At 39.2% G+C, this 24,619-nt stretch overlaps 8 protein-coding genes and 1 long non-coding RNA gene across 13 annotated transcripts; 6 read left to right on the top strand and 3 right to left on the bottom strand.

The window, feature by feature from the left end:
• Positions 1-129: 129 nt before the first annotated feature.
• Positions 130-2,952, bottom strand: LOC130696598 (palmitoyltransferase ZDHHC17-like). 2 transcript variants are annotated; one of them, XM_057519687.1, is made up of 12 exons: positions 2,717-2,952; positions 2,570-2,641; positions 2,382-2,509; positions 2,109-2,318; positions 1,884-2,043; positions 1,659-1,817; positions 1,395-1,601; positions 1,167-1,328; positions 936-1,095; positions 748-861; positions 578-681; positions 130-492 (listed from the first exon to the last, which is right to left on the bottom strand). In XM_057519687.1, the coding sequence occupies exons 1-12, from the start codon at positions 2,810-2,812 to the stop codon at positions 199-201; spliced, it is 1,866 nt and encodes a 621-aa protein (XP_057375670.1). In that variant the 5' UTR covers positions 2,813-2,952; the 3' UTR covers positions 130-198. The 2 variants fall into 2 exon arrangements, with proteins under 2 accessions (XP_057375670.1, XP_057375671.1); XM_057519688.2 differs by lacking the exon at positions 1,167-1,328.
• A 49-nt stretch (positions 2,953-3,001) lies between these two features.
• LOC130696622 (aladin-like) lies at positions 3,002-5,283 on the top strand. 3 transcript variants are annotated; one of them, XM_057519721.2, is made up of 11 exons: positions 3,002-3,200; positions 3,276-3,415; positions 3,488-3,632; positions 3,704-3,912; positions 3,989-4,142; positions 4,210-4,379; positions 4,435-4,573; positions 4,650-4,717; positions 4,783-4,902; positions 4,966-5,050; positions 5,124-5,283. In XM_057519721.2, the coding sequence occupies exons 1-11, from the start codon at positions 3,105-3,107 to the stop codon at positions 5,187-5,189; spliced, it is 1,392 nt and encodes a 463-aa protein (XP_057375704.1). In that variant the 5' UTR covers positions 3,002-3,104; the 3' UTR covers positions 5,190-5,283. The 3 variants fall into 3 exon arrangements, with proteins under 3 accessions (XP_057375704.1, XP_057375703.1, XP_057375702.1); XM_057519720.2 differs by having other exon boundaries at positions 4,774-4,902; XM_057519719.2 differs by having other exon boundaries at positions 4,771-4,902.
• Positions 5,284-5,289: 6 nt separating this feature from the next.
• Positions 5,290-6,103, bottom strand: LOC130696662 (NTF2-related export protein 1-like). The gene is made up of 4 exons (XM_057519767.1): positions 5,955-6,103; positions 5,801-5,887; positions 5,598-5,742; positions 5,290-5,487 (listed from the first exon to the last, which is right to left on the bottom strand). Exons 1-4 carry the CDS (start codon positions 5,967-5,969, stop codon positions 5,321-5,323), a joined length of 414 nt encoding a protein of 137 aa, XP_057375750.1. The 5' UTR covers positions 5,970-6,103; the 3' UTR covers positions 5,290-5,320.
• A 296-nt stretch (positions 6,104-6,399) lies between these two features.
• LOC130696679 (uncharacterized) lies at positions 6,400-7,260 on the top strand. Its single transcript, XR_009002678.2, has 3 exons — positions 6,400-6,648; positions 6,750-7,026; positions 7,114-7,260. It is a non-coding gene; the product is annotated as an uncharacterized LOC130696679 (long non-coding RNA).
• LOC130696575 (jmjC domain-containing histone demethylation protein 1-like) lies at positions 7,012-10,299 on the bottom strand. 2 transcript variants are annotated; one of them, XM_057519658.2, is made up of 7 exons: positions 10,080-10,299; positions 9,846-10,002; positions 9,643-9,768; positions 9,401-9,576; positions 9,130-9,330; positions 8,684-9,067; positions 7,012-8,614 (listed from the first exon to the last, which is right to left on the bottom strand). In XM_057519658.2, the coding sequence occupies exons 1-7, from the start codon at positions 10,161-10,163 to the stop codon at positions 7,115-7,117; spliced, it is 2,628 nt and encodes an 875-aa protein (XP_057375641.1). In that variant the 5' UTR covers positions 10,164-10,299; the 3' UTR covers positions 7,012-7,114. The 2 variants fall into 2 exon arrangements, with proteins under 2 accessions (XP_057375641.1, XP_057375642.1); XM_057519659.2 differs by having other exon boundaries at positions 7,012-8,608.
• A 250-nt stretch (positions 10,300-10,549) lies between these two features.
• Positions 10,550-13,224, top strand: LOC130696594 (tRNA endonuclease ANKZF1-like). The gene is made up of 9 exons (XM_057519684.2): positions 10,550-10,808; positions 10,903-11,234; positions 11,302-11,416; positions 11,487-11,644; positions 11,722-11,944; positions 12,018-12,200; positions 12,260-12,503; positions 12,557-12,926; positions 12,991-13,224. The coding sequence occupies exons 1-9, from the start codon at positions 10,676-10,678 to the stop codon at positions 13,174-13,176; spliced, it is 1,944 nt and encodes a 647-aa protein (XP_057375667.1). The 5' UTR covers positions 10,550-10,675; the 3' UTR covers positions 13,177-13,224.
• A 98-nt stretch (positions 13,225-13,322) lies between these two features.
• Positions 13,323-17,229, top strand: LOC130696578 (uncharacterized). The gene is made up of 9 exons (XM_057519663.2): positions 13,323-13,947; positions 14,011-14,197; positions 14,265-14,470; positions 14,532-14,872; positions 14,954-15,113; positions 15,178-15,266; positions 15,364-15,473; positions 15,539-16,013; positions 16,082-17,229. The coding sequence occupies exons 1-9, from the start codon at positions 13,752-13,754 to the stop codon at positions 16,805-16,807; spliced, it is 2,490 nt and encodes an 829-aa protein (XP_057375646.1). The 5' UTR covers positions 13,323-13,751; the 3' UTR covers positions 16,808-17,229.
• A 465-nt stretch (positions 17,230-17,694) lies between these two features.
• LOC130696627 (regulator of nonsense transcripts 3B-like) lies at positions 17,695-19,617 on the top strand. Its single transcript, XM_057519728.2, has 5 exons — positions 17,695-17,856; positions 17,937-18,363; positions 18,449-18,690; positions 18,745-19,218; positions 19,313-19,617. Exons 1-5 carry the CDS (start codon positions 17,764-17,766, stop codon positions 19,319-19,321), a joined length of 1,245 nt encoding a protein of 414 aa, XP_057375711.1. The 5' UTR covers positions 17,695-17,763; the 3' UTR covers positions 19,322-19,617.
• A 1,338-nt stretch (positions 19,618-20,955) lies between these two features.
• Positions 20,956-24,033, top strand: LOC130696574 (integrator complex subunit 5-like). Its single transcript, XM_057519657.2, has 3 exons — positions 20,956-21,476; positions 21,540-23,300; positions 23,362-24,033. The coding sequence occupies exons 1-3, from the start codon at positions 21,033-21,035 to the stop codon at positions 23,881-23,883; spliced, it is 2,727 nt and encodes a 908-aa protein (XP_057375640.1). The 5' UTR covers positions 20,956-21,032; the 3' UTR covers positions 23,884-24,033.
• Positions 24,034-24,619: the final 586 nt, after the last annotated feature.

Below are 24,619 nucleotides of genomic sequence, written 5' to 3'. Positions count from 1 at the left end.
TTCGAGTTCTTCGAGTCTAATGTTGACCCTGGAGTTGTCATCTGGAGGAAACAATGATTATGCAGCCATCTAGCGGTACAACGTTAACTTGTACGGGGGGGAGGGGTCGTTGCCAGAACATTTAAAAAGTCATTTGGACGTGACTTTATTGTACAAAAAACAGCACGGAGTACAAACCAACAAAACATAAAAAGTAATTCAAACATTATTCACACTTCCTTTTCGGATTAACTCGTCTTCGTCATCATTCATCCACCTGTCCATGTTAAATTCATTTTTCCAATCGACGTCACGTGTTCGCTGGTGGGAGAATCCACCTCCACCACCTATGCGTATATGGAAGAACTCGGCCGCATTTTTCAAAATGCCTCTATCAAACGGACTTGAATATTTTGTTTTTTTGAGCCACGACGTTTTTTTAGGAGCCCGGTGGAAGTGTTTGTATCTGGAAGCATTAAGTCTTTCATTTGTTGTCATTCCTAGGATTAAAACCTGTATAGATATGTCAAGCGAATTATAAATAACCCAGTACGTCATGACACCTAATCATACGTCATGAGAATCACGTATCATCTACCTGATAAAGCTGACAGCTCAGCAGCGCAGTAACCCATACTGCATGTAAAGCAGCATTGGCGGACATGAAAGTTACCCATCCGTCACAATAAAGAACGCCAAGTCCTGCAAGAAAATTAATTAATTCTGATCTTATACTTTGAGGGGTCAACGAGTACAAACACCACCTACCTGCATGCATGTTGCACTTTTTATTCCAAAAATTTACGGCTCCAAAAATGAATATCACACATGATACCGAGAGTAGAAAAAGATAATAAATAAAGAAGCGATGGTTGTTAAGACCTGAAAAGAATAATAAGAATTCATAAAAACATATACATACAACCATAGTTTCGAATTTCGTTTGGCTAGTATACCTATGCAGTTTCCTACCCAAGGGCAGTGATGATCGAATCGGGCAACGCACTTATTACAATTGGAGCAGTGTTTGGAACGAATAGGTCTTCTCAATAAACAGCAGCTACAAAAATGTTGCGGTTCAAAACCGGGACCAAACTCTGCCAATTGCTTAATTGTCTGTTAAAAACGATTTAGATAGGCTATAGCGTCTCTTCGTTAAGATTGGCATGCGTATAAATGAAACTCACTTGATACTTTTCGTCTAGAGAAAGAGAAATTGTGCCCGGATCGTTATTCCACGTCTTGTAAAAAGCATAGCATAGGCCAGTAGCGGACAAAGTAAAAGCCACATTCGTTATCCAATCTACACTAGAAGCCAACCATAAAAACCAAGTGACCAGCACCCACCACTGCAGCAAAGAAAATTACTATCTTTATGCAGAAGATATTTAATTATGATAAGGTCAATGAAATACCTTTGTGGCCAAGTAGATGGATACTGGCAGCGATTCCATAGTTGCGTCAGACGAAATGGAACATAGTCGGCCAAATAGGTTTAGACAAAAAATAGTCAGCAATAGCAGCGCTGCCTTCAGATAATAGTTTAGCGCACTTTGGAATAAGGTACCCAAAATGAAAAACAGAACAAATGGACTTCCAACAAGAAACCAGTGCCGTAGTTTCTACAGAAGTGAGACTAGTTAAACAAGAATGAAAAGTAGCAACTTTTATCAAAATACTTTATAATTTCGCGCATTTTTTAAGCCCTTAATGCACGCAAGGTGGTCTTCACGCGCCTCTTTATCGCACTGAACTGCACGATCCAGTATTCTCTGTAACAAACGAGGCCCCAACCAGGGAGGTTTGTCTTGGACTAGCAATTTGAAGCATGTTGCACCCTGGTAAAATTTAGTGGTAAGACTTGGCCGAAATGCAATTATTCCTACGTTTAAGCGACGGCTTACCTTTCCATTGGGAACATCCAATGAAGCATTCTTGTCCAGTAGCAAAGATATCGCTGAAACATTGCGAGACTCTATTGCCCAATGGAGAGCTGTGTTGCCATTATTGTCCTGAGAAGTCACACTAGCACCAAGAGAGGCAAGTAAACGAGCAGGATCAACACTAAAATCATCAAGAATTCATGTAAGGAACAAGATATCTATAGCAGATATGGCTTTTAAATTTACGTTGTAGTCCTGAAGACAGCCCACATGAGTGGAGTCATCCCTTGCATATCTGGACTGTTGACTGGGACTCCATGAGATAAAAGATAAGCACAAACAGCAGTATGTCCAAACTGAGCTGCCAAATGAAGTGATTGAAATCCTTCACCATCATAAACCATGGGATCAGCACCATGTTTTATCAATAAAATTGCCGTGGCTAAATGGCCCTGCCTAAATAGTGAAGGGAAAAATTTTGATTTTCTAAATAATATGTGGAAACACATTCGAATGTACCGGACAGCCCAATGTAAAGGAGTGGCAAGTAATTTACCACCAACTGCATCAACCTGGGCACCATGGTTTATATACAAATTAACAAGTTCTTTCCTATTATTGATTGAAGCCCAATGGAGAAGTGTCACCTTTAAAAAACGTATACCATGTCAGTATAAACTGGATTTATTGAAGGAACATATTCTTACATTCTCGTCATCTCTTTGGTTTACATCATATCCTTCATCTATAATTTCTTTACATCTGCTGAATATGCCATACTAAAATAATAGGAAGTGTTATATTTCACAACCTAGAAAATGAAGCAATAAATTTTTACAAGATAAGATCCTAACCTGTGTTGCTTTCACTATATCCCATGTTTTGTATTGTTGGTCAACACAGGTATTATTGTCATTAGAATGTTCTTCAACAGGAGGTTGGCCTGACATTTTTAAGGGAACCAAATGAGTATTTTCCGAATTTTTGTTTCAGTTTGTTCACAATCACATTCACGTCTATTCTTTAAACAAGCATTTTGTTTCTCCCCTCCATTCAGGCACTCACCAACCCGCAAGACCGGATGATATCGATTTACCGGTTGCTGTGGTAATATACGCCGCTTGGCGCTGTAGTAGCAGAACTTGTATCTCTTGACAGCTCTCACGTTTGAATCTGATTGCCGGTTGTATAGTACTATTTCGATTTTCAAATCGTATTGTGAACAGTACTCCCACCTGAAATATGTCTTCTCAGTTAATCGGTATGGAATCTTTTCGGGAATATAGCTCATTTGCGGCTGACGATTTTGTTCATACGGACCTATCTAAAACGCACGTGGTAAAACTACAACTAAACGTTTCCTTACTCCCACCGAAAGGCTAATTGTTCTGTGCCAACTTTATATGATCATAGGAAAACCAACTACCAAAAGTCAACATAAATGTTCCAGTATTACCACCTACCAAATTTCCTAGAAATGAAGCTGCCCTAGCGTTCATTCCAATAAAAGATGGTGACAAAATCACTATATGGAAACAATTCCTCTTTACTTGGTAAATTTCATTCATAGTCTTCCATTTTCATTTTGTAACCAAGACAGATGTAAAGTTATATTTTGGTTCCAGGAGGACCCAAGGTATCTATCAAGCTTTAGAATTACTATCACAAACGGATTTGAAAAAATATTCAGCAAGCCAAATGACCTATGGATTAGTAACTCTTTGGAAGACTGTTAAAGTGGTTCAACATGTTTTCATGCCACTTTCAAATGTATGTACTCAAAAGCAATTTTTTCCCTAGCAGTGACATTGCCTAAAAACTGTTATTGGTTTGCCTTTCAGATGTCATCTGGTATTGACACTATCACTATGTTTTCACACACCAAAGATTGGTCTACCAGCCCTGCCAGATATCTTGCCTGGCATCCACACTGCAATAAGCTTGCAGTGGCTACTAGAGATGACACAGTTCTTGTGTATACGGGGTCCGCTTCCACTCCAGTCGTTGTCCGCCATTCGTCGCAAAAAAATATTTCGTCCATGTCGTGGAGGTATCCTTAGCCTCTCCACCTTAGCTAGACATTAATTTTCATTTTACCGAATTCAGCAAAATGTTCTTCTAACTAGGCCCTTGTGCTCGGCTCAGTTGGCTGTCGGTTGTGCTTCGGGAGTAGCTCTTTGGACGGTGGATCCCGCTTCGTTAGGAACTCGCCCATCGGCTTCGTGCTTGACCACTTTACCTCATCCAACATCAATTAATTCCGTCGCTTGGGATCCTCAAGTAATTAAATTTGTGGTTTTTCACTTTCATTTTGCTCTTTTATATTTATGGAATTACAATGCGAAAGGGTAAGTTTTTGGCTTCCGGTAGCGCACAAGATTCGTCACTCTACATTTGGAACGTCGAAAATCGTGAAGCTACCCTTCTTCAGAAAATCCGCGGAGGGGGATACACTTTTCTGACTTGGAGCCCGACTGGAGATCGCCTTTTAGCCTGTACACCAGGCAATGTTTTCAAGTACGGTAGCCTAAGCTATTTCTAACGTAAACCGCATACTAATTTCCGTGTACAGAATATGGGAAACCCGAACATGGTCGGCCGAGATATGGGATGTGATGAATGGTTATGTTCAGTCAGCAGCATGGAGTCCTTGTGGAACCAAAGCTATTTTTGCCGATTCTGCTCAGCCTACTCTTTATTGCGTGTCGAAAGTATTTGCCTTTTGATCAAATAGGGTAGTGTAAATGTTCGTAATTTTATACGTTACAAATTTTCTCATTGGCGCAGATCTGTTCCACTAAAGCGGCAACTGTGGTAGCTGACTTTACAGAAACCCAATCTTCGGAAGCAACGGGGTATGACAGTCATATTTTGCAAAACAAAGTATGGAGAATAAGCTCTTGGTTAGTAGATTAAGCAGACTGGTACAAGATCTTGCATGGGACTCTCGAGGCGAGAGATTGGCTGTCACCTTTCGCAGCTCGGATTATGTTGCACTTTTTCGCACACGATACTCGCCAACGTTGAGTTTGTTTCCATGGTAACGTCTACGTTTTACAAATTTGATGGCTTTAAAATATTAAATCATTCTTTGCCGTTCTAGTGGTATATTAAAGGGTGAACCTGATGAAGTGGCATCTACGATACAATTCAAACCTGATTTTGAAAATGGCGCGTTACTCACTGTGGTAACATTTTTTAAATTATTCTTTTGTAAGAGTTAATCATCAAACGAAGAACATTACGTATCTTTTTGTTCAGGCCTGGTCCTCTGGTCGAATTCAACATGTGCCCTTTTCATTCCTCCCGCAGCATCTTGAAACTTAAATTTATTTAGCAGTTCGTTGTCTTATTTTATTGGCCAACCGTTTATGAATCCGTGATTATTTACTACTAATGATAGCTCATGAATAAATAAAAATAAACATCTTAGAAAAGAATTATTGTATTTTACATATTTAGGAAAGGACTTGTTGGAAACGAAGGCAGTCAGAAACAACTTTCCATTTTGTATCCTGAGCTGTAATAAGGAAATTTTGGCAAAATGGTTGTGCAGGCTTTTTTTCAAATCTGACAATTCCTGCTATGACAGCCATTACAGTAGGTTGACCTTTTATTGCTTCTTCTGCATAAAAAAAAATATTTTAGTCTCATTTTTATGTGAAAATCCAAAAAAAAATATTTTAACCCCAAACAATACACAAGGATAAACACAATCAATATTTGCCAACATACCATGGATTGGCTGAGCATCTAAGCTTACAATTTGATGATCACTTGCTGGAAGCTTCTCAAGGAAGGATTGAATTTGCATGTTTCCTGATACTGAGTTACCATTCCAAACTAAGACCGCCGTTTCCATATACAGTTTACAAAGAAGCTAAAAAAGGGAGAATTAAGAGATTTATCATAGCTCAAATGATGACCATTTCAGTTACGTTTCTCTTTTTGTCAAGGCAATCATAATAGAGTTTTGTGAATTCCAAGGCTGTGGAGCAAGCTTCATCAATCAACACTTTCTTATCCTGCAAATAAAAAGTAATAGAAAAAACAAACACAAACCTTTTTCACAACTTCACGCGTTTAACTTACAATTGCAACCGCCATTAATATATCCAATATTATTTGTCGAAATGTGTTGCTCAAATAAACAACTGTTTATATTCAATGCAAATCAATTAACTAATGTAACCATTCGTCGATTAACCACGCAGGACACACACAAGACAATTCGTACCGCAATAGCAGACGACGCACATGCTGTACAGCGTTGCAGATTCAACAATGTCAGAGCTACTCGCGTGGTGTATACAAGCCGGCTACAAGGAGTCAAGGATATCCTTGTACACCATGGACTCAGCAGAGTCCAATCGCCAGTTGCCAGAGTCATAAACCATACGAATAGAACCATGAGCAGACCAGAGTAGTAGATTTGAAACAGAAGAATGGAATCCCACGAAAACACTGCGAAAGTCATCTATGTCCGTGAAAACATAAATTCTTTAATTATGCAATGTGAAATGCGATATTAACACGGCAATTTTCGAGATCCCACCCTACCTGCATCATTAACGGATACTACCTGCCAAGGGTTCACATTTAAGCACTTTGGGTTCTTGACCTTCCTTAGAATGACCTTGGTGAGATTCAGGTTCGTCATGGAATACTGGAGCTTTCCAAGTTCAGAAGGCAAACGAAAAGGTGCAAGAAGGTAGGCACAAAATGTCTCTCTGTCCAATTGCAATTCTCTTGATTGTTTCTGTTGCAGGCATCTCGGCGATGTTAGGTAAGTCAGTGCATTGGCCATTTACCTTGCTGTTACGTTACCGCTATGCGGAAATTACAGTTCGCTCAATGCTACAAAATGTGTTATTTTTTGTTCTGTAGACACATCGATGTCTTGCTCAGACAGTGAGTGTCCGCCGGATAAAGAGTGTTTCGTCCCCTCCTGCTATGGCGCTTCATGTCGAAGTGTACAACCCATTTGTTTAGAAGTCTTAGACGCTCCGGATATTACTTTGGGTATCGAAGGAAGTAATTCACCTGATCTTAACGTTGAGTATAATTTCGTTAATCCGGAGGAGCTGCGATTACGTCTGTAGCTGGGAAATGAAGCCAGTTCTCGCGTACATGATTGAAATACAAAGGATTCGGTCATACAAGAGTAATATTTATTCGAGCTTTCTACAACATACAAAAGTTTTTAAAAAAATGTCATCGTTAAACATGCAATTGTTAATTATGTATGAAGGTTAACTTAAACGAAAACAGCGGTGAATTGGTTGGGAATCGCTCGTGATGTCTTCAGCCAAACAAAGTCTCGGATTAATCAAGCAAAGTTCTTTTTGTAGTGTTGGGTAGTCAAATGACAGCAACTGAGTACAGCCCATTAGATCAATTCGATTTAACTGTCCGTTATTCGAAACTAACATGGAACGTAATCCATGTGACGTAAGTTGTAAACAGTAAGCTAAACAAATACTGTCTAGGGCTGGGAAGGATGTGGCAAACGCAATTAAAGATTTGTCGGTTAGCTGACTTCCAGCCAAAGCCAACTGCTTTATGTTCGACAGTCGATGTAAAGACGAGGGTAAGATAAACTTCTCTATCAAAATATCATTTAAGCCAGATACCCAGCTGAGATCAAGGACCGTTAGTTTAGGCTGAAACGCACGACTGAGGGCAGCTGGCGTCAGCAAAGGAAGTTTTAGAGCGTCAAGGACGCTTGCGTTACAGCCTTGCATACTAAGGGTGGTTAAGTTGGGCAGGCGATCCATAAGCCATGCACACTGCTGATGGGAAAAGGAAGACCAATCCATGACCAAGCACCTGGGTTGGCGGCGAATAATTCCGGCCAACATTATAGGTGTTAGTTGCCGATGGGAGAGATCCATCAACTTCCATAGAGATGGATCAATAGAATAGCGATTCCATGACCGACAGACTTGCATGCAAGCCAGTAAATCAGCAATAGAAAGATGTTGAAAAACTGGTATGAGAACTTCCGGTCGCAGAATCAATTCGAGCTTATCCGATAACTGCCCAAGTAAAATTCCAGATGCTTTCCTTCTTTGGACTTGGGAATCAATGCGGCCAACTGTGGTATGGTGCGTAACGACAGGCTGCCGCAACTTTTTTGCCATATCTTGTTGTTGTTGCTGCCTGAGCTGATCTCTCAGGTGCGGAAATGGGGATTCCATTTTTGAATGTGGGTATCTGACCTCAGTCTTTACGATAGGGTCACTGTCGGGTTCCTGCGATTCTTCCACTGGTTCCTCCTTCTTAATGGCAATAGGCACTTCCTTTTTCGCAATTACATGCTCCAAGTTGTAATCAAGAACTTCTCTTTTCACAATTACGGAAACGTGAGAACTGGAACAGCCGGGTGTAATTTGTGGCACTGACGAACGCGAAGAATTGCAGGCAATGCCCATTTTATGGGCTAGAGGTGATGCGGCACTAGATGAACTAGGTAATAGTTTCTTGCTTTTAGAGTTGGTTGGTTGCTGCATCCTTACAACTGGTACTCCTGATATGGCCAGATGAGTCTGATCCTTCCTATGCTGCTCAACTAGTGTCCGAACGTCTTGTATAAGCGCGACGGGATTGACAAGTAGCTCAGGAACGTTCTTGCGTGTAGGTGCCAGCGAATGTAAATAGAGCACAATTGCTCTAAGACCGTGCAATTCATTGGCTGTCAAGTGTACATGTGGTTGGTGATTTTGAATAGCTTTTTCGATAGGCGTCTGCCCCTTAACAAAAAAAAATAATAAACAGTGAACGTCATTTCATACACGGCTTTTAATGATAAAGAGCCATACCTGTTGGAGCTGAGACAAATCCAAATGGTCTTTTCCCAGCAGAGTGTAAACGTATCTTTCAAGAACGTACCATAGCATTTCCGTGTAAAATGGAAAACGGAATTTGGCAGGTACGCGCGTACTATCTTCCAACTGTGCGATCCGCAACTGATTCTCGATAGCAAAGCTATGAAGAAAATTGCCACCGAAAACGAGAGAGTCTGTTGGTGTGTAAACTGCATGTATCCATCCAGAGGGAATGAGAAAAGTGTTGCCAGCCTCCAAATGTACACGGCCACATTTCTCGACCAGATCACCAAAAAAGATGTCGCTTTGTTTGCCAGATAAAGTCCATTGCTCATACAATTGCAAATTTCGCTCCGTCGGGGGTATCAACCAGAAAACCTGAAATGCCGTTTTCGTCATCAGGCCGTATCAATAGCATTCAATATTTATTGTTCAAATACCTTCGAGCCTTTAAGAATGTGATACCAGACTGAAGTACCACCAAAATCAATGTGAAAATCGGTGTAACATCCAGCCACGCTCATTAAACAATATTTTTGAACTTTAGGGTACCACATATCATCCATTGAATTAGTAGAGTCTTTTTGAAGTGCCTTCAGGGCACGAGGCCACATAACCTCTACCCAGTCAAGAAGACTGACCTGTAATTGAAAATGATTTATAACATACTCTTTGCATGGTTACTTGTGATTTTAGAAAGAGAAACAGTACTGTATGAGGCGGATGAACCATGTGTTCTAATTTAGTGTGGGAAAACTCCAGACTAATGACATTGAGCAAACGACCGTCTTTATGTGGACTCTCATAGTATTGTTGCCATTCTTTCATAGTCATTTCTAGATTTCTTTGAGTTGCAACTTCCATGACATCCACCATGCGTCGAGAGCCTACACAAGGATTTAAAATTAGTTTGGAAACTTGCATTACACATTTAGTGTAAGCTATCTAGTTACCAACACATTGCCTAACATCTCCAACTGAGAAATCAGATTTTGGAACTTTGATATCCAATCCATATTTGTCTTTAAATAGTAAAGGTGTGCTGAAACCATTTTTTTGAATGTATGCAATTGTGAAATCTGAAAAAACAACAAAACAAACAAAATTAAGAATTCCTTCTTATTACTAGTGTGCATATTTAATTAGTGCAACTGACCTTTTCCTTGCATCTCTTGAACAAAATGATGTTCATATTTATCTGAACTAAGTTTGACATCAAGGCTGAAAGAGGGAAGGGAGTTGAAAGCCAGTTCAAGATCCAAGTCATCATCCTCATCTAGATCTGTGTTGTTACTTTTCCCTCCTCGTTTTCTCTACCACAATGTATAAGGTTACTAGGAAACATACTCAATGTGGATAAAAAAAACTAAGTGGAAAAGAACTGACTTACATGCGAACCTCCTGATGTGCGTCCCCTTCCACGGTTTCTTTTTCTTCCTCTCTTCGATGGGTGAGGATGCGAGTTGTCTTCCATCTCCAATATTATGGAAATTGTCTAGGTTCTTAACTATAGAAAGTTTGGCCAATTAGGCCGATTCGATTCAGTAAAAATACATAGAAAACAAAACGTACAATATTAAAAGAAAAAATTTGGGTTGCCAAACAATAGGTTATCGATAGATAAGTGATTGTATTTATCGATAAATTAGACAAATTCAATGAAAAACGAAATCCAAATAACACTATTGCTATTAGAAAATCGCACAAAAGAAATCCTTAAAATTTCTTGAATAGGAGTTGCATTGTCACATGACAATTTTTATTACAAAGGAAAATATCATATGTTTACACTGGTGGATGAGCGGGTTGCCGAAATACCGCCAAAGGTAAACACGTTGATGGGCACTTTTCGTCCGCTATCTGTTAACAAGAAGTTTACTACTGCATGAGGGGTCTCGAATGGTTTGGTTCTAACTAGGGAATAGTTTAATCAAGAAGAAATTTTTCTAAATTTCATCATCAGTTAAAGTGAAATCAGTAACAGAAATGCTGAGCCAAAGTGAAAAGAAGAAACGTTACGTTCTCTTCAATCAACAAGATGTTTCAGAAATTTGGAATCATCTCACGTTGTCGGATGCAATCAATGAGTACAAGAATGAAGATCTCTCATTCCTTGAAGGTACATTGCTTGAATATTGCAACAAATAGCAACAAACATGCAACCAAAAAAAAAAATTCATATTGCTTTTCTTTTGGGGTATTTCATCATCCAGAGTCAATCAAGACAACTGATGAAATTTTTGGTGAAGAATTACACTGTCGCACTTGTCTAACCAGCTTTACAGAGAAAGATGATTACCGACTTCATTATAGGGATGATCTACATCGTTATAACCTTAAGTTAAAGCTAATTGGAAAGCCTCCTGTTACCCAACAAGAATTCTGTGAAATTGAAGATGGCATATCTAGCTTATCTGGTTCAGATAGTGAAGAAGATGTCTCAGATAGAACTGCCAAGACTGCAGTTGGAAGCCCCAAAATCTATTTCCAAAATGAAAAAGGACAGAAAATGGCAGTTTATCGTTGTTTATTACATTCAAAAAAGGTACGCTTTTACACTTCCAAATTGATGTTGCCACTTGGTATTCTTTTTTTTTTTTACACAATTACAGAAACCAACCAGTAGTGAAGGAGAATTAATTCATCTCTTACAAAATTTGCCAAAGCAAAACATGTGGGCTATTATTATGCTAGGGGGTGGCCATTTTGCTGCTGCAGTTTATCAAGGCAATTAAGTACTACAGCTTTTTGTCCTTTATTTATTATTTTAAAAATATTTCTACCTATGGTTGATTAGGAAGTGAACTAGTGAACCATAAAACTTTCCACTCATACACTGTTAGAGCTAAACAGGGCGGAGGTCAATCAAGCAGGGATAACAAGTCTGGTGGCGGCTCCCATCCTAAATCAGCAGGTGCTTCTCTAAGGCGTTACAATGAAGCAGCTTTTGCAGAGGTATAGCAATTCTAGTCGACACACAAAAACGTTTTGTTTGTTGGAAATTTAATTATGTTTACTCTTTTCCTACGCAGCATGTCCAGTCATTGTTTATTTGTTGGTGCGATGTCTTGAAGAAGTGTAACATCATTTTCTATCGAGCAGCAAGTTCGAACCAAACGATTATGTTTGGGGGGAAAAATCCATTTTTTGATCGATGTGATGCACGGTTAAGATCAATTCCTTTCCCCACCAGACGAGCTACTCTCAAAGAAGTTAGAAGAGTTTGGTTACAGTTAGCGACAATTGAACTAGTAGGCAAGTAGAAAGATTTCTTTGATTTTTTAAAACCAGTAATTCTAATGATAGGACGTGATTGTTGTGAGAGCAGAAACCAACGAAATGCCAGAGGAATGTTTAACAGAAATTATTACAACGACAGATAATTTAAACCTTGATACTGAATCCACCGATGATGAACTTAAAGTTTTGGAACTGCAACGTGCGAAAAGAATGAAAAAGAAAATTGCAGCGAAAAACAGTAGCAACAACGCCATTCAAAGTGTGGAAACTGGTAAGCATACGATTTTTTACGATACATCATATAACGTAATTGGATCTTGTTTATGCTAGTCGTGGATGACCAAGATCTTTTCCCTGGAGAAAAGGAAATTAGAGAGAACGTTTTTCTTGCCATCAAACGAGGAAATTTGGATTTGCTTGACGAGGAAATCGAGAAACTTTCTGAAATTTTGGATTCTTATCGCGAAGAATACCAATTGGACATAACCGATGTTTTGAATCACCGACTTGGAGACGATTGCGAAACTTTACTTCATCAATCAGCTTCAATGAACAAGCGCGCCCCATTCGTTTGGTATTTAAATAAATCTAATAGTTACGATTTCATCACATGCTTATTTCCTTTAGGAAATTGATGGAGCTTGGATGTGATCCTTCCTTAAGTGATGCCTCTGGAAGGGTTCCATACATGGTAGCACCCGACAAAGAAACACGGGCAACATTTCGTCGCTTTATGGGTTCTTACCCAGACCGATTTGATTACGTGAAAGCCACTATTCCATCGCCCTTGACGGACGAAATAGAGAAACAAAAAGCAGAGAAATTGGCAGAAAAGCGGAAACTTCAGAAGCAGGCTAAAAAAGAAAAAAAGGCAACAGAGAAAGCTAAAATGGATGAAGAAAAACGGAAACAAGAAGAACTGCGTTTAGCTGAAGAAGAAAAACGTAAAGCTGAAGAAGATAGGGCACGCTTCGTAGCTCTCTCAGATAGAGAAAAGGTAACCTCTTCTCAACTGGATTTCATAGAGACCATGTAGTTTCATATTTGGCCGTTTTCTTCAGAGAGCTTTGGCTGCTGAACGACGACTCCTAGCAAATACATCCACTGCCGGATTGCCAACCCCTGTTTTAGTTCGCTGTCTCGTATGTGGATTAGACATTAGCGGAAAAGTTCCATTCGAATACAGTGGCAACAAATTTTGTTCACCCCCTTGTTTACAGAAGCACCGCAAACTAAATACAAAATAGTTTTAGTTTATGTTGTGATGAGGTAAATAAAGCAAAAACTTTATTATTTTTCCTATTGTATGATTGTTAAAATAGCTGCTGTATTATACATTGTTGATATAGTTTTTACTTTCAAGAAAATGGAAGGCAATTACAGGAAAAAGAAAGAGAACAGTTTCTTCGACCGAAATCGTAAAAAAAAATGTGTCAATTGGTTCATCGAAGAAGACGGCAAGTTCACGCTGACAAAATAAGGTATCGCGTAGACTACAAGAATAATCATCAAATTGTTTTTACGAATCGTTTTCTTCTGATTGTTGACTAATTGTTAAAAGAAGCCACAAAAAATACGCTTCTCGAAGAAAAGTTGTTGCGCTAGATCGTGTGTGCGTAGGTAGCTTATCTATCTAAGTATGATCAGTCCATCAACATTTCGCTATTAATTATAAATAGTTGAAGACGATGCTTTGGTCTGCCAGGACTGCAATTTCCAACTACCAGTCTTTACCTTTCCTCTTTCCATTTCCATTTTTTCTCTTTGGCTGCGCAATGGACGATTCAAGTTTAATATGGCAACGTTTGGTCTGCGCGTTTGAATGATAAGTCAACATTTTATTTTCGAATTTTTACAAGCCGAGCAAATAGGTAAAATGATGGCTAGTAATAATCAAAATCATGTGCTTGCTCCTGCAAACAATGCCTCCAAGCCTAATTCCAGTGTAAAATATACTTTGTGTGATGGTGTTGTTACTATTTTATCATTAGTGCTTTATGTTGCCGACATTGTTACAGGTTTGTGGCTGTTACTTTTGTCTGTTACATATAGAGGTTACTAAATTCAAATCTTTCTTTCAGATATTATTTTGGGTGTTAAATATATAAATGCTGGATATTTCGAATGGGGAACTTTAACATTGATTTTAAGCATTTTACCATCCATTTTAACCCAATGCATCAGCCTCCGGTGGCATCAGGTTGATCAAACTGCCATCAGCTTACCCATGGCAGTTTCACATATTTCTCTTCTTGGAATTGTTCATAGGTATTTTACTATGTTATTTTTCTATGTAAAAGAACCAAAACAAAAAACTTCAATTCTGAATTCACAGGTATGCTGCTATACTGAATCTGGGAATTAGGAAATCTCCCCAAAAAGATTTTCAATCCAATAATCAACAAGCTATGCAGCTTCTATGTCATTACCAAAGTGATGTGTGCTTACTAAGGTTATTTGAATCTTTCCTTGAATCAGCACCTCAACTTCTACTTCAGCTGTATGTGATGTATGAGCTTGATTCCTGGCACCCTTGGACGGGTATGTGAGTTACTTTTTTCATGCACAAATGTTGTCTATTTACTGAAATTAATTTATTAAGGTATTTCTGCAGTGGGTTCATTGTTATCCTTAGCGTGGGGTATAGCGTCATATGCCCGAACCATGCGTAATACGAGAGAAGATAAAGCGCGAATTACGTGGATTGGCTTAGCTTTGCAAGCTGCATGGCGAACAGGCACCATGATTTCGCGTATGATCGCGTTGCTTTTGTGCGCTTCTGTATTGCACTTATGGTTTCTGCTTGTGATCGCTATTCATTGGGTTGGAATGACTGTTTGGACCATTAAACAAAAAACAGATTTATGTTCCACAGCATGGGAAGAGAAGATATACAATGCTATTGTTGGCGTCATCTATTGTTTTTGTTTCTTCAATATCAAGGTAGGACGGTAACGAGTTATTTTCTAATTTGTATTCAGTTACTTTGTGTAACTTATGCTTGATTTTTTTTTTTTTTTCTAGGAAGGGCATTCACGACAACGGGCTATAGTGTTTTATACAGTCACGGCCACGGAAAATGCAGCATGCCTCGCCATGTATCTTCGATTTTCACATAAACATCAAGATCGTCCTTGGTTTGAAATAGCCGCTCCTACTCTCATCATTATTGGATCGATCTTAGGTGCACATTAGAATTATATAATTTTTTTTTTATTTATGTGCATTCAAATATGCTTCGTTATTAGGGCATACCAGTCAACTTGTATATTATCGTTGGTTTCATCCTTCGGGCCCCATCCAATTTAATGCATCCAGTACTGCTCCTGTTGAAGAAGTACGTCAGGTGCAATTTTTTCAAAAATTCCTGCTTAGGAATCGCGTTTCCGTTATTTATTTATTTACTTACTTTTTTATCTTTTTTTTTGTATCAGACTGTTCGTCCAACTGGAGTTTCCCTGGGTGAACAGCCAATTCCTAGTTTCAGCCCTGTATTCATGTTGAGAACATTGAAGCACATGAATCGTAAATTCTCAGGTGTTAGGTATAGTGAATATTAAAGATAGTTCTGTTAATCTCTTAATTACACCTAGCTTTTTCTGTTTCAAGTTTGGCTTCAGCTCTGATCGAGCCTGTTGCAGTGAGCACGATCAAAGTGGAGCCACCGGGTGCGCTATTAGAAAATAACAACCCTCTTCAAGGCATATTGCCTTCCGCGAGGAAAACGGAGGTTGTCGCAGAAATGGAGCTCCCAAAACATTTAGGCGTCTCTCGAAATGGAGGAGCGAAATCTCTCTCTGATTCAAGATTGCTGGAAATTACCAACAGTCCATCTGAAGCCCGTATGTTGAAGACGAAATCAGAGGGCCAACTCCGTATGGTCAAATTTTTACATCCCCAAAAAATGGTGCCAACCGGTTTATTGTGTGATGAGGCAGATTCTAAAAGTGAATCCTCATGTGCGTCGGTTCACGATTATGAAAACATGGTTTTTGTAAATGTTAATCGTGCTGATTGGGGCATTCGCCATTGGAAAAGCTATTCAGATATTGAAACAAGTTATCACGATAATAGCGTTTGCAAGGTGGGTTAACCTCCAATAAGTATTTCTGTTGAAAAAATACAACAAATACGTTTCTGGTTTTGCTGCAGGAAAGGGAGCCTCTGGAATCATCCGTCAACTCGGCATCATCGAACGATTCAAACCGTATCTTGCCGTTTGGCAAACTAAATATGGAAGAAGCCATCGCTCAGTTAAAATCGCTAGCTACCCATGGGCACAATGTTTATCAGCGCCCTGATGAAAATACTGCAACCAGGCTTTATGAGGTCATTTGGCTCAACGAAACTGAAACCACGGGATCACTGGTTAACCCAGTAAGATTGTGTCCAACCAATGGTCACAACCTTAGCATCATTACTGAATTAAGTGAAAGCAATTCAACAGCATCAACTGGATCTAAAAGCTCACTTGTCCAAACAGTGGATACAATTATGAATAAGAGCGCATGTGATTCTTTGGTTGAAAATGAGCACCTCACGTATGTTGAAATCAGTTTTCTCTCGAAGCTTTCTGAGCCTTCAATTTCAATGGAAACAGAGCTTAATAATGAACTTCATGAATCACCAAAGAAGCGACGAGCACGACGACACTTTTCTATTATTCGTGATAAATTTGAAGGAAAATCGAATCAGCCCATGAAGAAGTCTAACACGAACTTGAGAGAAATGAACAAAGAAAATATTTCTATGGTAAATAGCACGCTTAAGATTCAAGATTCCACAAGTCCCATTCGTCAACCCGTTCTTAATCCAAAAAAACAATCGACTTTGTCACCGGAATCTCGAATATTCTCACAATCATCGCCAAAATGCTAGTATCACTATGTAGACATTTCTTCCAAATCTCAATGCTGTAGATACGCTTACTGTATGCAAATACGTTCAATGTACTTCAAAGTTTGCCTGTCTCTGCTTAATCAGGCAGGCAAACAAGCTTGCTCCTATACGTCCATAATGTCAATGTTTAGCTTTAAATAGTTATTGATGATTTTTCATTTAAATCTCGAATTTTGTGTCTAAGATATGTCTGTTAGGAAAATAGCATTCCAATATTTTGTGTGTCAATGTTTCATCCTTACGGCCCGACCCTTTTTTAACTATATTCAGTTGCCTTACCATGTACCAATTCCTTTTCTATGGAAAAGTTTGTACCGTAAATGGGCAGAACGCTAATGATTAGATGGGAGAATAACTGTTCATATTTTAGAATGTACATATAACGAGGCATAAAATTTTTTTAAAAGCAGGTGTTGAAGAAATGAGAATAGCTGTAAAAAAATCAGACTTGCAGGGACCCTCTTTAAGCAAAACCGAAGATAACCCGTAACATGAACTACGACTCAATCTAACTCATTAAACATGACTGTCAAAAAGATTTAGCATGGCCTTAAACAAATTCTACAAAGCATTAATGGCATCATATCACCTGCTTCAAGAATTCGTTCAGGTTCTGGACGTTTGAACGTTTCCCGCCTTCTGCGTAGTTGCCAGCTGGCTTATCACATTTCAAATGCTGTACAGGTGAAATAACTAATGTGGTAGTAGCGTTTTTCCGCTATGACTGATATAATTGCATAAATTTTAGCTTTAGCAAAAAGTATTTCTAGTTGTTACTGTTACGTCTTATCTGAATTGTATATGACAGCTTTACCCGCCAAGGATGCGCTTTTGAGTTTTGATTTCAGCAAGCAGACGAAATCAGTAATTCCCGACATTTTTGCATATCTGCGACTTAGAATTTGTTTAACTGAGAAATTTATATTCCAAGTCAAATGGCTCAAGATGAACAGTCCCGAGAAACCAAGAAAAAGGTTTCTACAAAAGAAAAAGATAGAATTAAATCGAAGGAAAAACCACCGTCTAAAGTATTGCAGCATTTCTTTTACTAACACTTGTACGAACGTCAATTCCTGGTGGTTGAATTGACATTTATTTATTTCCCTAGGTGATTATTCGAAGATTGCCACCCACAATGACAGAAGAAGTTTTCCTTGAGCAGATCTCACCCTTACCTGATAATGATTTCTTCTACTTTGTTAAGGGCGAGCAACAGTTTGGAGTTCCCACATTTAGCAGAGCTTACATAAATTTCCTCAACCTTGAAGAAATATTCACTTTTCAAGATAAATTTGATGGCTATGTTTTTCTTGATCAAAAAGGCACTGAATACCCTGCAGTTGTTGAGTTTGCTCCATATCAGAGAATTCCTCGTCACATAGAACCAGGGGCTAAAGAAGACAAGTGCAATACAATCGATAATGATCCTCATTACTTAGAATTCGTGAAGAAGCTTGAGCAGCCAGATGAAATTGTTTTACAGAGTGCTGAAACCTATTTGGAACAGCTAGAACTTCGAGAACGTGAAATAAAAGGTATGTAGATGCTTATTTCTACAGCATATTCCATGTACTAACACATTACCATACTCTGATTTTTGTATTTCATTCTGGTTTTTAGCAAATGGGCATGCAAAAGTAACTACACCATTGGTAGAGTTTTTACAACAAAGACGTTTAGACAGGGAAAAGTTTCGCGAGGAGAAAAAGGATGAAAGACGAAGAAAAGAATTTGACAAAAAGAAGCAGAGAGAACTTGAAAGAATGGCTAGAAAACGTGACTCAAAAAAAGATGACAAAAGGCAGGATAAACAAACTCAAAAAGGAAAAAAAGACGACGATCGACCACATAATCCAGTCAAAGTACTTTATTTAATAATTTAATAGAATTCCATACAAACTTTGTCAAATGCTTAGGTGTTGAAAAATGCTGAACGTGAAACCCTGGAAAAAACAGACAAAGCTGAAACGGGGGTTACTGTAAAAAAAGTGCCTAAAGAAGGGTCACGCATCAAATTAGAAAAGCCCAAGGAAAGACCGGACAAACCAAAAGAGAGACCAATGCGAGAAAAGTCCAAGCCGAAGACGGAAAGAAGATCAGGTGGTGAATCCCAAGATCTGGATAAACCTGATGCCAAGGAAGAAACGCAACAGTCGTTTCAACCAAAGAGAAATACTTCGCTTTCGGAGGTTACGCCTAGTAACGACAATCCGAATGGAACAACGTCTCCAAAACCGGAAGAAAATAAGGGATCTAGGAGAAGGGCCGATAACGATTCTTCTGAGAAAGAAAAGAAGATCCGAAATAAAGACAGACCGGCTATTCAAATATATCGACCCGGTGCAAAACGCGTCACCATCTCTAAAGCGAAAACCTCTGACCAACCCTCGGTAAGTTAAGTTTCATGGTGAAATTAATAAATTAGAATTGTTATCTAAACATATGCATAAAGGAGATAAAACATGATTGTTACTTCACTTACAGAAGGAATGAAACGAAAAGTAAACACGACCTTTTTTTCGAAGTGCATAAGCGAAAGAGTGATCGTACTTCGACCTCGACTCTGTCAGTGAATGTCCCGTCGCGCCATCGACTATCCGGTTTAAGAAAAAGGTAGATGCGCACAGGCGCCTAAAAAAATTAATATTTCCCTTTTCTGAGATGGCTGCCAAAATTCTGTTGTTCTCTGCGAGTTACTTCAGTTCCTCCGCAAACATGAGACCATGGAACCTTTGCATGACCGCAACGTAATAATTGCACAAATCTTCAAATACAGGATATTGATTTTCTTTGGTGAACACAAATTTTGGTGAAACAAGCATTTTTATTTTTAACTTTTCTCGATTTTTTGTGTGTTAAAATTGTGGGCTGAAATTCTATTACTGCTTTTCAAGGGGGAATTACGTTTGGGAAGGAAAGATAAATATAGTAAAAAATTGTGTTTAGTTAGACGTCCATAGCCTAATGGTTATGGCGTCGGCTGTTGAACATCAATGGCTCTGGATGAGGCTTAGAGGGACGGAAGCAATGTACATGGAAACATGGGACATGGAACCTGAACTTGGGGCGCGAGTCCACGGCCGATGTGAAACATTTTTGATTAATTAACCAACATTTTGGAAAACATGAAAAACAATAATAACATAATGTACCGTAACTTAACAAAGTTACAACCTTGATGGTGAATATTTGGGATATTTAAATCGGCCGCGGCGATTGCCCATGCCATTGGTTCAAATCCCGACACCACCAAAAAAAATTTTCAGCTTTAATTTTCATTTTTTGTTAATCTTTTAGGCTCGGCGTATGTCTAGAACTGAAATATTATGCTTTCTAGATTTTTACACCATACACAAACTAAATTAAACAAAAAATTAAAATCGGATATAGCCTATACTCCGATTTTGATTTTGATTTTGATTTTGAACTGAAATGTTATGGTTTCTAGATTTTTACAGCATATGAACTGAAATAAACAAAAAATTTAAATCAGCGTATAAATCTGATTTTAATTTCTTGTTTATGGAATTGAAATGCTATGCTTTCGAGATTGTTACAGCATATACAAACTAAGTTAAACAAAAAATTAAAATCAGATATGTACTTCGATTAAAAATTTTTTTTAGAAATCGAAATGTTATGCTTTCTAGATTTTTACAGCATATACAAGATAAATTACACAAAACATTAAAATCGGATGTATACTCCGATTACAAGTAATCAATCGTTTTCGTTAGTGTAATCGAACATCTGGCTGACCAAACGACAGCTGGTTCCTCAGCAGATTTGTTAAATTGATGTGGCGCGCTTAAATCCACCACCTTTCAAAATGGCGCCATTACATCCACTACTGTTAAAAATGGCGCCAAGGCTCTCGTGGTAACCCCATTGCACCGCCCCACTGAAGAAAATGTGTCGTTGTGATAGTCGCTTAAACTTTTCCATGGCGGGGCGGGGACAACGATTAGACCCAAACCTAATCGGGGCCGATCCTACCTGAAGCAAGACAGAGAGCAACTAGCGCAATTTTAACAATAGCCATCCGTGAATATTTTTTTGTTTATTGAAACTTGGGCTGCATGTTAGTTTGTTGTTTAATAATTCACACGTAAAACATTAACAAACAAAAAATATAAAGAAGCAGAGCCATTAGAAGATAATTCATTATGATATAACAAAGAAACGATAAGATTATATATTTAAGATGCAAGCCCCATTAGGAGTCTTGACTGATTTACGAAACTTCTTGAATGGCTTATCCGGATCACCATCCACGTCTAAAAGCAGAACCGAAGTTGACAGTAGTGTAGTGGTTAAAACAGCAACCAACCTGTTGAAGAACTTTCCAGCTGCGCGTGAAGCTGTCTTATTTTATTTCTGTCAAGTTATTGATGATTCAATTAAGTTACACCTCTCACAGTCACAAATTCAAAACGACAACCCAGCAGCTAAGAAGCGATTGGTTGAAAAAGAAGCTGCAGTGGCATTGATACATGAAGCTTTATCATCTCTCATCAAGTGGAATCCCAAGGGATGGGCTCCAATAATTTCAACGTGGTCATTGAGATTACTTGGCCAAATGTCCTCTTATCATTCCCCACATCTACAACATGGTCATGCAAACAGAGGTTTAAACGACACACTACAGGTAAAGCATAACTATATTTTATGCATATTTCACAACATTTATTAAAGGCTTACATATGTACAGGTATGGCTTGACTGCCGAGCCACCAGAATGCTCATAGACCTGACAACCCAATCACTGGAAGACCTCAGTCAGTCAGAAACTGGTGCATGTATCAATGCACTCTTGGAGACAAGTGTGGAGCACAGTCCACATTTTGATTGGGTTGTGGCACATATTGGTGGCTGCTTCCCTCAAACTGTAGTCACAAGAATCCTTGCCTGTGGACTTCAGGATTTCATACTTTATGGCACAGAATCAGGAAACATCTCTCCAAAACTACATTCAGTTGTTGGCATATTGGCTCACCTCTCCTTTTCTCATGCTACCAACATCCAGAAAGCAGTACTGGACCTCTTTCTGACAAGCTGTACTGATATGAACGAGCAACACACCGCAGTAGTACCATATTTACTCCAACTGTCTTCATTATCACAGGATCTGCTGGATATCATAGTAGAGCAAGGAGTCAAGGCAATCAATCAAGATACTATTCCATGTTTCATTAAGCAAGCAGCCATTTGGACTAGCAAATATTTCAGCGGAAGGGAGGCTTTGATCAACCTTATGGTACAACAAGTTGTTCGTTGCCGCCAAGGTGGTTTGGCTATAGTCAACGTCCTTCTTCAATATGGAGCTCGTCATCAGCCTACTTTTCCGCGAGAAGTGGCTTCTGAATTTCTGGAAATGCTACTGAATGAAGCAGCACAATTGGTGCAAGATTCCGGCCGTGTTATGCCAACAGATGTCCCATTCCTGCAGAGTCTACAGCCTCACGTCAGTAACCTATGCCAGTTGCTGTTAACACACGACACTTGGCAGCAAGGAAGCGTCCTAAGACTACTAACACTGATGGCTCTTCTGCAAGGCCCAGCTGTGTCAAACCATGTCGTCACATTGCTTTTGCAGAAAAAAGACCCAGTTAAAATTGTTTCGCTCATTCGTTGCTATTTAAAATCTGTGCAAGGATTGCACAGTCAAGTGGTTGATACTTCTGTTCACGAAGCGTTGACTTTTCAAGGCCGTAATTTGGAAAATACCCTTTTAAATGTTCTTCAGTTGGTAAAGTTGGAGCAGCTTGGAGAACCTGGAGCCGAAGTGAGATGCAAATTTCAATCGGCACTCAACGCGAACTTGGATTTCTTTCCTGGCCTATTCTTCCAGGATGGCCAGATTCCCCATTTGGCTGTTCGGTTGCTTAATAGCATCCGGCTGCCAGAAGTCATCCATCCACGACTGATAGCCAAGTTATCTTACAGTAGCGTTCCGCACTTCTTCACGGTGTTATCCATGCGTGGAGAAGGCAACAAGAAAGAAGGACAAAAGATCCTGGCAACCTTGTCCAGTTATCCGAATGGTCAGGCACTTATCTTGCGCCTGCTTATGCAAGGTGTTTTTAGCGAAGAATGGAAATCACTCTTTGGTGCCGAAACTCAACCTCAGAAACATCCTAAAGGAACATCGTCTTCCGCCTCGCTTTTGATGCAAAATAGGAACTTTTGTTCCAGCGTAACTTTACCCCAAAGGCATTCTTCTGTTTTTCACGCTGGTATCATAGGTAACGGCATCCGCAATCGTCACCTGGCCAACACCAACTCGGAAGGCTCCAACGATTGCAACGTCGAAGAAGTGCGGTCTCATATCAACTTATTATTGGACACGCTAAGCCAATGCTGTTCCTTTAATCCGGGAGGAATGACTCAACTCTCTTTACTTCTTGTTGAAATCGTCTCACCAGATGTCATGTTCAACGGATTAATTTGGCCAGATGAAGAATTTACCAAAGTATTGATGTGTATATATTTTTTTTGTTATAGAATGTTCGATAATTTTAACTAATTTTTAGGTAACAGTTGAGAGGGATCTGCATATTCGTCGTTTTGTACAAGACAACGTTGTCGTGTGGGATCTCTTGAACTTGCTGGCGCATAACCGGCCGGCCTTGTGTTATTGCTCCGTAATATTGCGGGCCATATTGGCTACGTTACTATCTCATTGGGCCAATTGCCAAGAAAGACAAGCAAAGGACAGTCGCGATGCATTGGACATGACTTGCAAGCTGATTGAACTGATGGCGACCGGACAACTCTTACCTCCTCCCCTTTCCTATTTATCAGAGATCATCGGTCATATTTCTCCGCACGAAGTCCATGTTTTGCTGAAAGACGTTTGGGCATTCATGAGAGACAATATACCAACACCGGCACTCTTCGGAGCTAACGAACGGCCGAGTTCGAGCTTATGGCGTGATCTGTCAGACTACAAAATGGATCCACGATACACGGAACGACTTCGCTTAATTATGTTGGCGAATATCGCATCCGTTGGCCATCTTTACCCTCGCTTTCTCGCACCTGATCAAGATTAAATATGAAAATGGCTTAAGGCAAGCACCAAATTGAAATACAAGAAGGATACTATTCAAAATTGAAAGATATCATTTTGCCGAATATGGGATTTTTTGTTTCCGTTGATAAATCGTGAATTAGAAGATCCGATTTCTGCTTTCAAAATGGCAGCTCAAAAGTTAAATATTCATTTTAAAGATTTTTCGTCAAAAAGAGGTAATGGTGCGAAGAAAAGTTGAAACTCTCGTTAATTTTGTTTGACTTGCAGCAAGTTACGTCGCAAAAGTTCGTCTCGTCATGTGGATTAATGTTTACCCTCTACGCAACTCGTTTCGCTTAAGTTTTTTCCTACTCGACGGTTATAGGTTCGTAGACCTAAAGTGACGTGACCTGCCGACTTCCTGTAGATTCAAAAGTGTCATCTGATCCAAGTGCTTCACGATTTCCTGTGTCTTTGCGCATCGCAGTCTTGACTCTTGAGGCACTTGAGCATTGGTATCAAAACACAATCGCAATTTTCTAGAACGTGGTGGAAAGTGAGTTTAATTCCCTTGGTACGAAGTTTAATGTAAGAACAATTTTCACATTTTATTTTTCATTGCGATTCGACCGGTTCAATTTTTTTGAAGACTTTGGGATCAAATTCCTTATTTCCGTTGAAATTTTTAAATGTTTTCCGTTTCCGATGTAATATGCCAATGCAAGCCAATTTGGAAAAAACAAACAAACAAAATAACCGTACTGATAGCGAAAGGT

The sequence above is a fragment of the Daphnia carinata genome, chromosome 5 (genome assembly GCF_022539665.2).
Source record: "Daphnia carinata strain CSIRO-1 chromosome 5, CSIRO_AGI_Dcar_HiC_V3, whole genome shotgun sequence".
Classification (NCBI taxonomy): domain Eukaryota; kingdom Metazoa; phylum Arthropoda; class Branchiopoda; order Diplostraca; family Daphniidae; genus Daphnia; species Daphnia carinata.
This window is presented reverse-complemented; position numbering and strand designations above follow the sequence as displayed.

Excerpts from the sequence above, each read along its gene's own strand:
- LOC130696574 (XM_057519657.2), top strand. The coding sequence starts at position 21,033 with ATGCAAGCCCCATTAGGAGTCTTGACTGATTTACGAAACTTCTTGAAT. Across the intron at positions 21,477-21,539 it reads GTTTAAACGACACACTACAG|GTATGGCTTGACTGCCGAGC; the intron begins GTAAAGCATAAC and ends ACATATGTACAG. Across the intron at positions 23,301-23,361 it reads CAGATGAAGAATTTACCAAA|GTAACAGTTGAGAGGGATCT; the intron begins GTATTGATGTGT and ends ACTAATTTTTAG.
- LOC130696662 (XM_057519767.1), bottom strand. Across the intron at positions 5,743-5,800 it reads GCCTTGACAAAAAGAGAAAC|CTTCTTTGTAAACTGTATAT; the intron begins GTAACTGAAATG and ends TCCCTTTTTTAG. Across the intron at positions 5,488-5,597 it reads AGATGCTCAGCCAATCCATG|AAGAAGCAATAAAAGGTCAA; the intron begins GTATGTTGGCAA and ends TTTTTTATGCAG.
- LOC130696578 (XM_057519663.2), top strand. The coding sequence starts at position 13,752 with ATGATAAGTCAACATTTTATTTTCGAATTTTTACAAGCCGAGCAAATA. Across the intron at positions 15,114-15,177 it reads CATTATTGGATCGATCTTAG|GGCATACCAGTCAACTTGTA; the intron begins GTGCACATTAGA and ends CTTCGTTATTAG. Across the intron at positions 15,474-15,538 it reads CGTAAATTCTCAGGTGTTAG|TTTGGCTTCAGCTCTGATCG; the intron begins GTATAGTGAATA and ends TTCTGTTTCAAG.
- LOC130696594 (XM_057519684.2), top strand. The coding sequence starts at position 10,676 with ATGCTGAGCCAAAGTGAAAAGAAGAAACGTTACGTTCTCTTCAATCAA. Across the intron at positions 11,235-11,301 it reads GTTTATTACATTCAAAAAAG|AAACCAACCAGTAGTGAAGG; the intron begins GTACGCTTTTAC and ends ACACAATTACAG. Across the intron at positions 11,417-11,486 it reads TGCTGCTGCAGTTTATCAAG|GAAGTGAACTAGTGAACCAT; the intron begins GCAATTAAGTAC and ends ATGGTTGATTAG.
- LOC130696622 (XM_057519719.2), top strand. The coding sequence starts at position 3,105 with ATGTCTTCTCAGTTAATCGGTATGGAATCTTTTCGGGAATATAGCTCA. Across the intron at positions 3,416-3,487 it reads AAACAATTCCTCTTTACTTG|GAGGACCCAAGGTATCTATC; the intron begins GTAAATTTCATT and ends TTTTGGTTCCAG. Across the intron at positions 4,574-4,649 it reads CTCTTTATTGCGTGTCGAAA|ATCTGTTCCACTAAAGCGGC; the intron begins GTATTTGCCTTT and ends TCATTGGCGCAG.
- LOC130696598 (XM_057519687.1), bottom strand. The coding sequence starts at position 2,812 with ATGTCAGGCCAACCTCCTGTTGAAGAACATTCTAATGACAATAATACC. Across the intron at positions 1,602-1,658 it reads AAAATGCGCGAAATTATAAA|AAACTACGGCACTGGTTTCT; the intron begins GTATTTTGATAA and ends TCACTTCTGTAG. Across the intron at positions 1,329-1,394 it reads CCATCTACTTGGCCACAAAG|TGGTGGGTGCTGGTCACTTG; the intron begins GTATTTCATTGA and ends TCTTTGCTGCAG.
- LOC130696627 (XM_057519728.2), top strand. The coding sequence starts at position 17,764 with ATGGCTCAAGATGAACAGTCCCGAGAAACCAAGAAAAAGGTTTCTACA. Across the intron at positions 18,364-18,448 it reads TCGAGAACGTGAAATAAAAG|CAAATGGGCATGCAAAAGTA; the intron begins GTATGTAGATGC and ends TCTGGTTTTTAG. Across the intron at positions 18,691-18,744 it reads GACCACATAATCCAGTCAAA|GTGTTGAAAAATGCTGAACG; the intron begins GTACTTTATTTA and ends TCAAATGCTTAG.
- LOC130696575 (XM_057519658.2), bottom strand. The coding sequence starts at position 10,163 with ATGGAAGACAACTCGCATCCTCACCCATCGAAGAGAGGAAGAAAAAGA. Across the intron at positions 10,003-10,079 it reads GCACATCAGGAGGTTCGCAT|AGAAAACGAGGAGGGAAAAG; the intron begins GTAAGTCAGTTC and ends ACATTGTGGTAG. Across the intron at positions 9,068-9,129 it reads ACATTCTTAAAGGCTCGAAG|GTTTTCTGGTTGATACCCCC; the intron begins GTATTTGAACAA and ends ACGGCATTTCAG.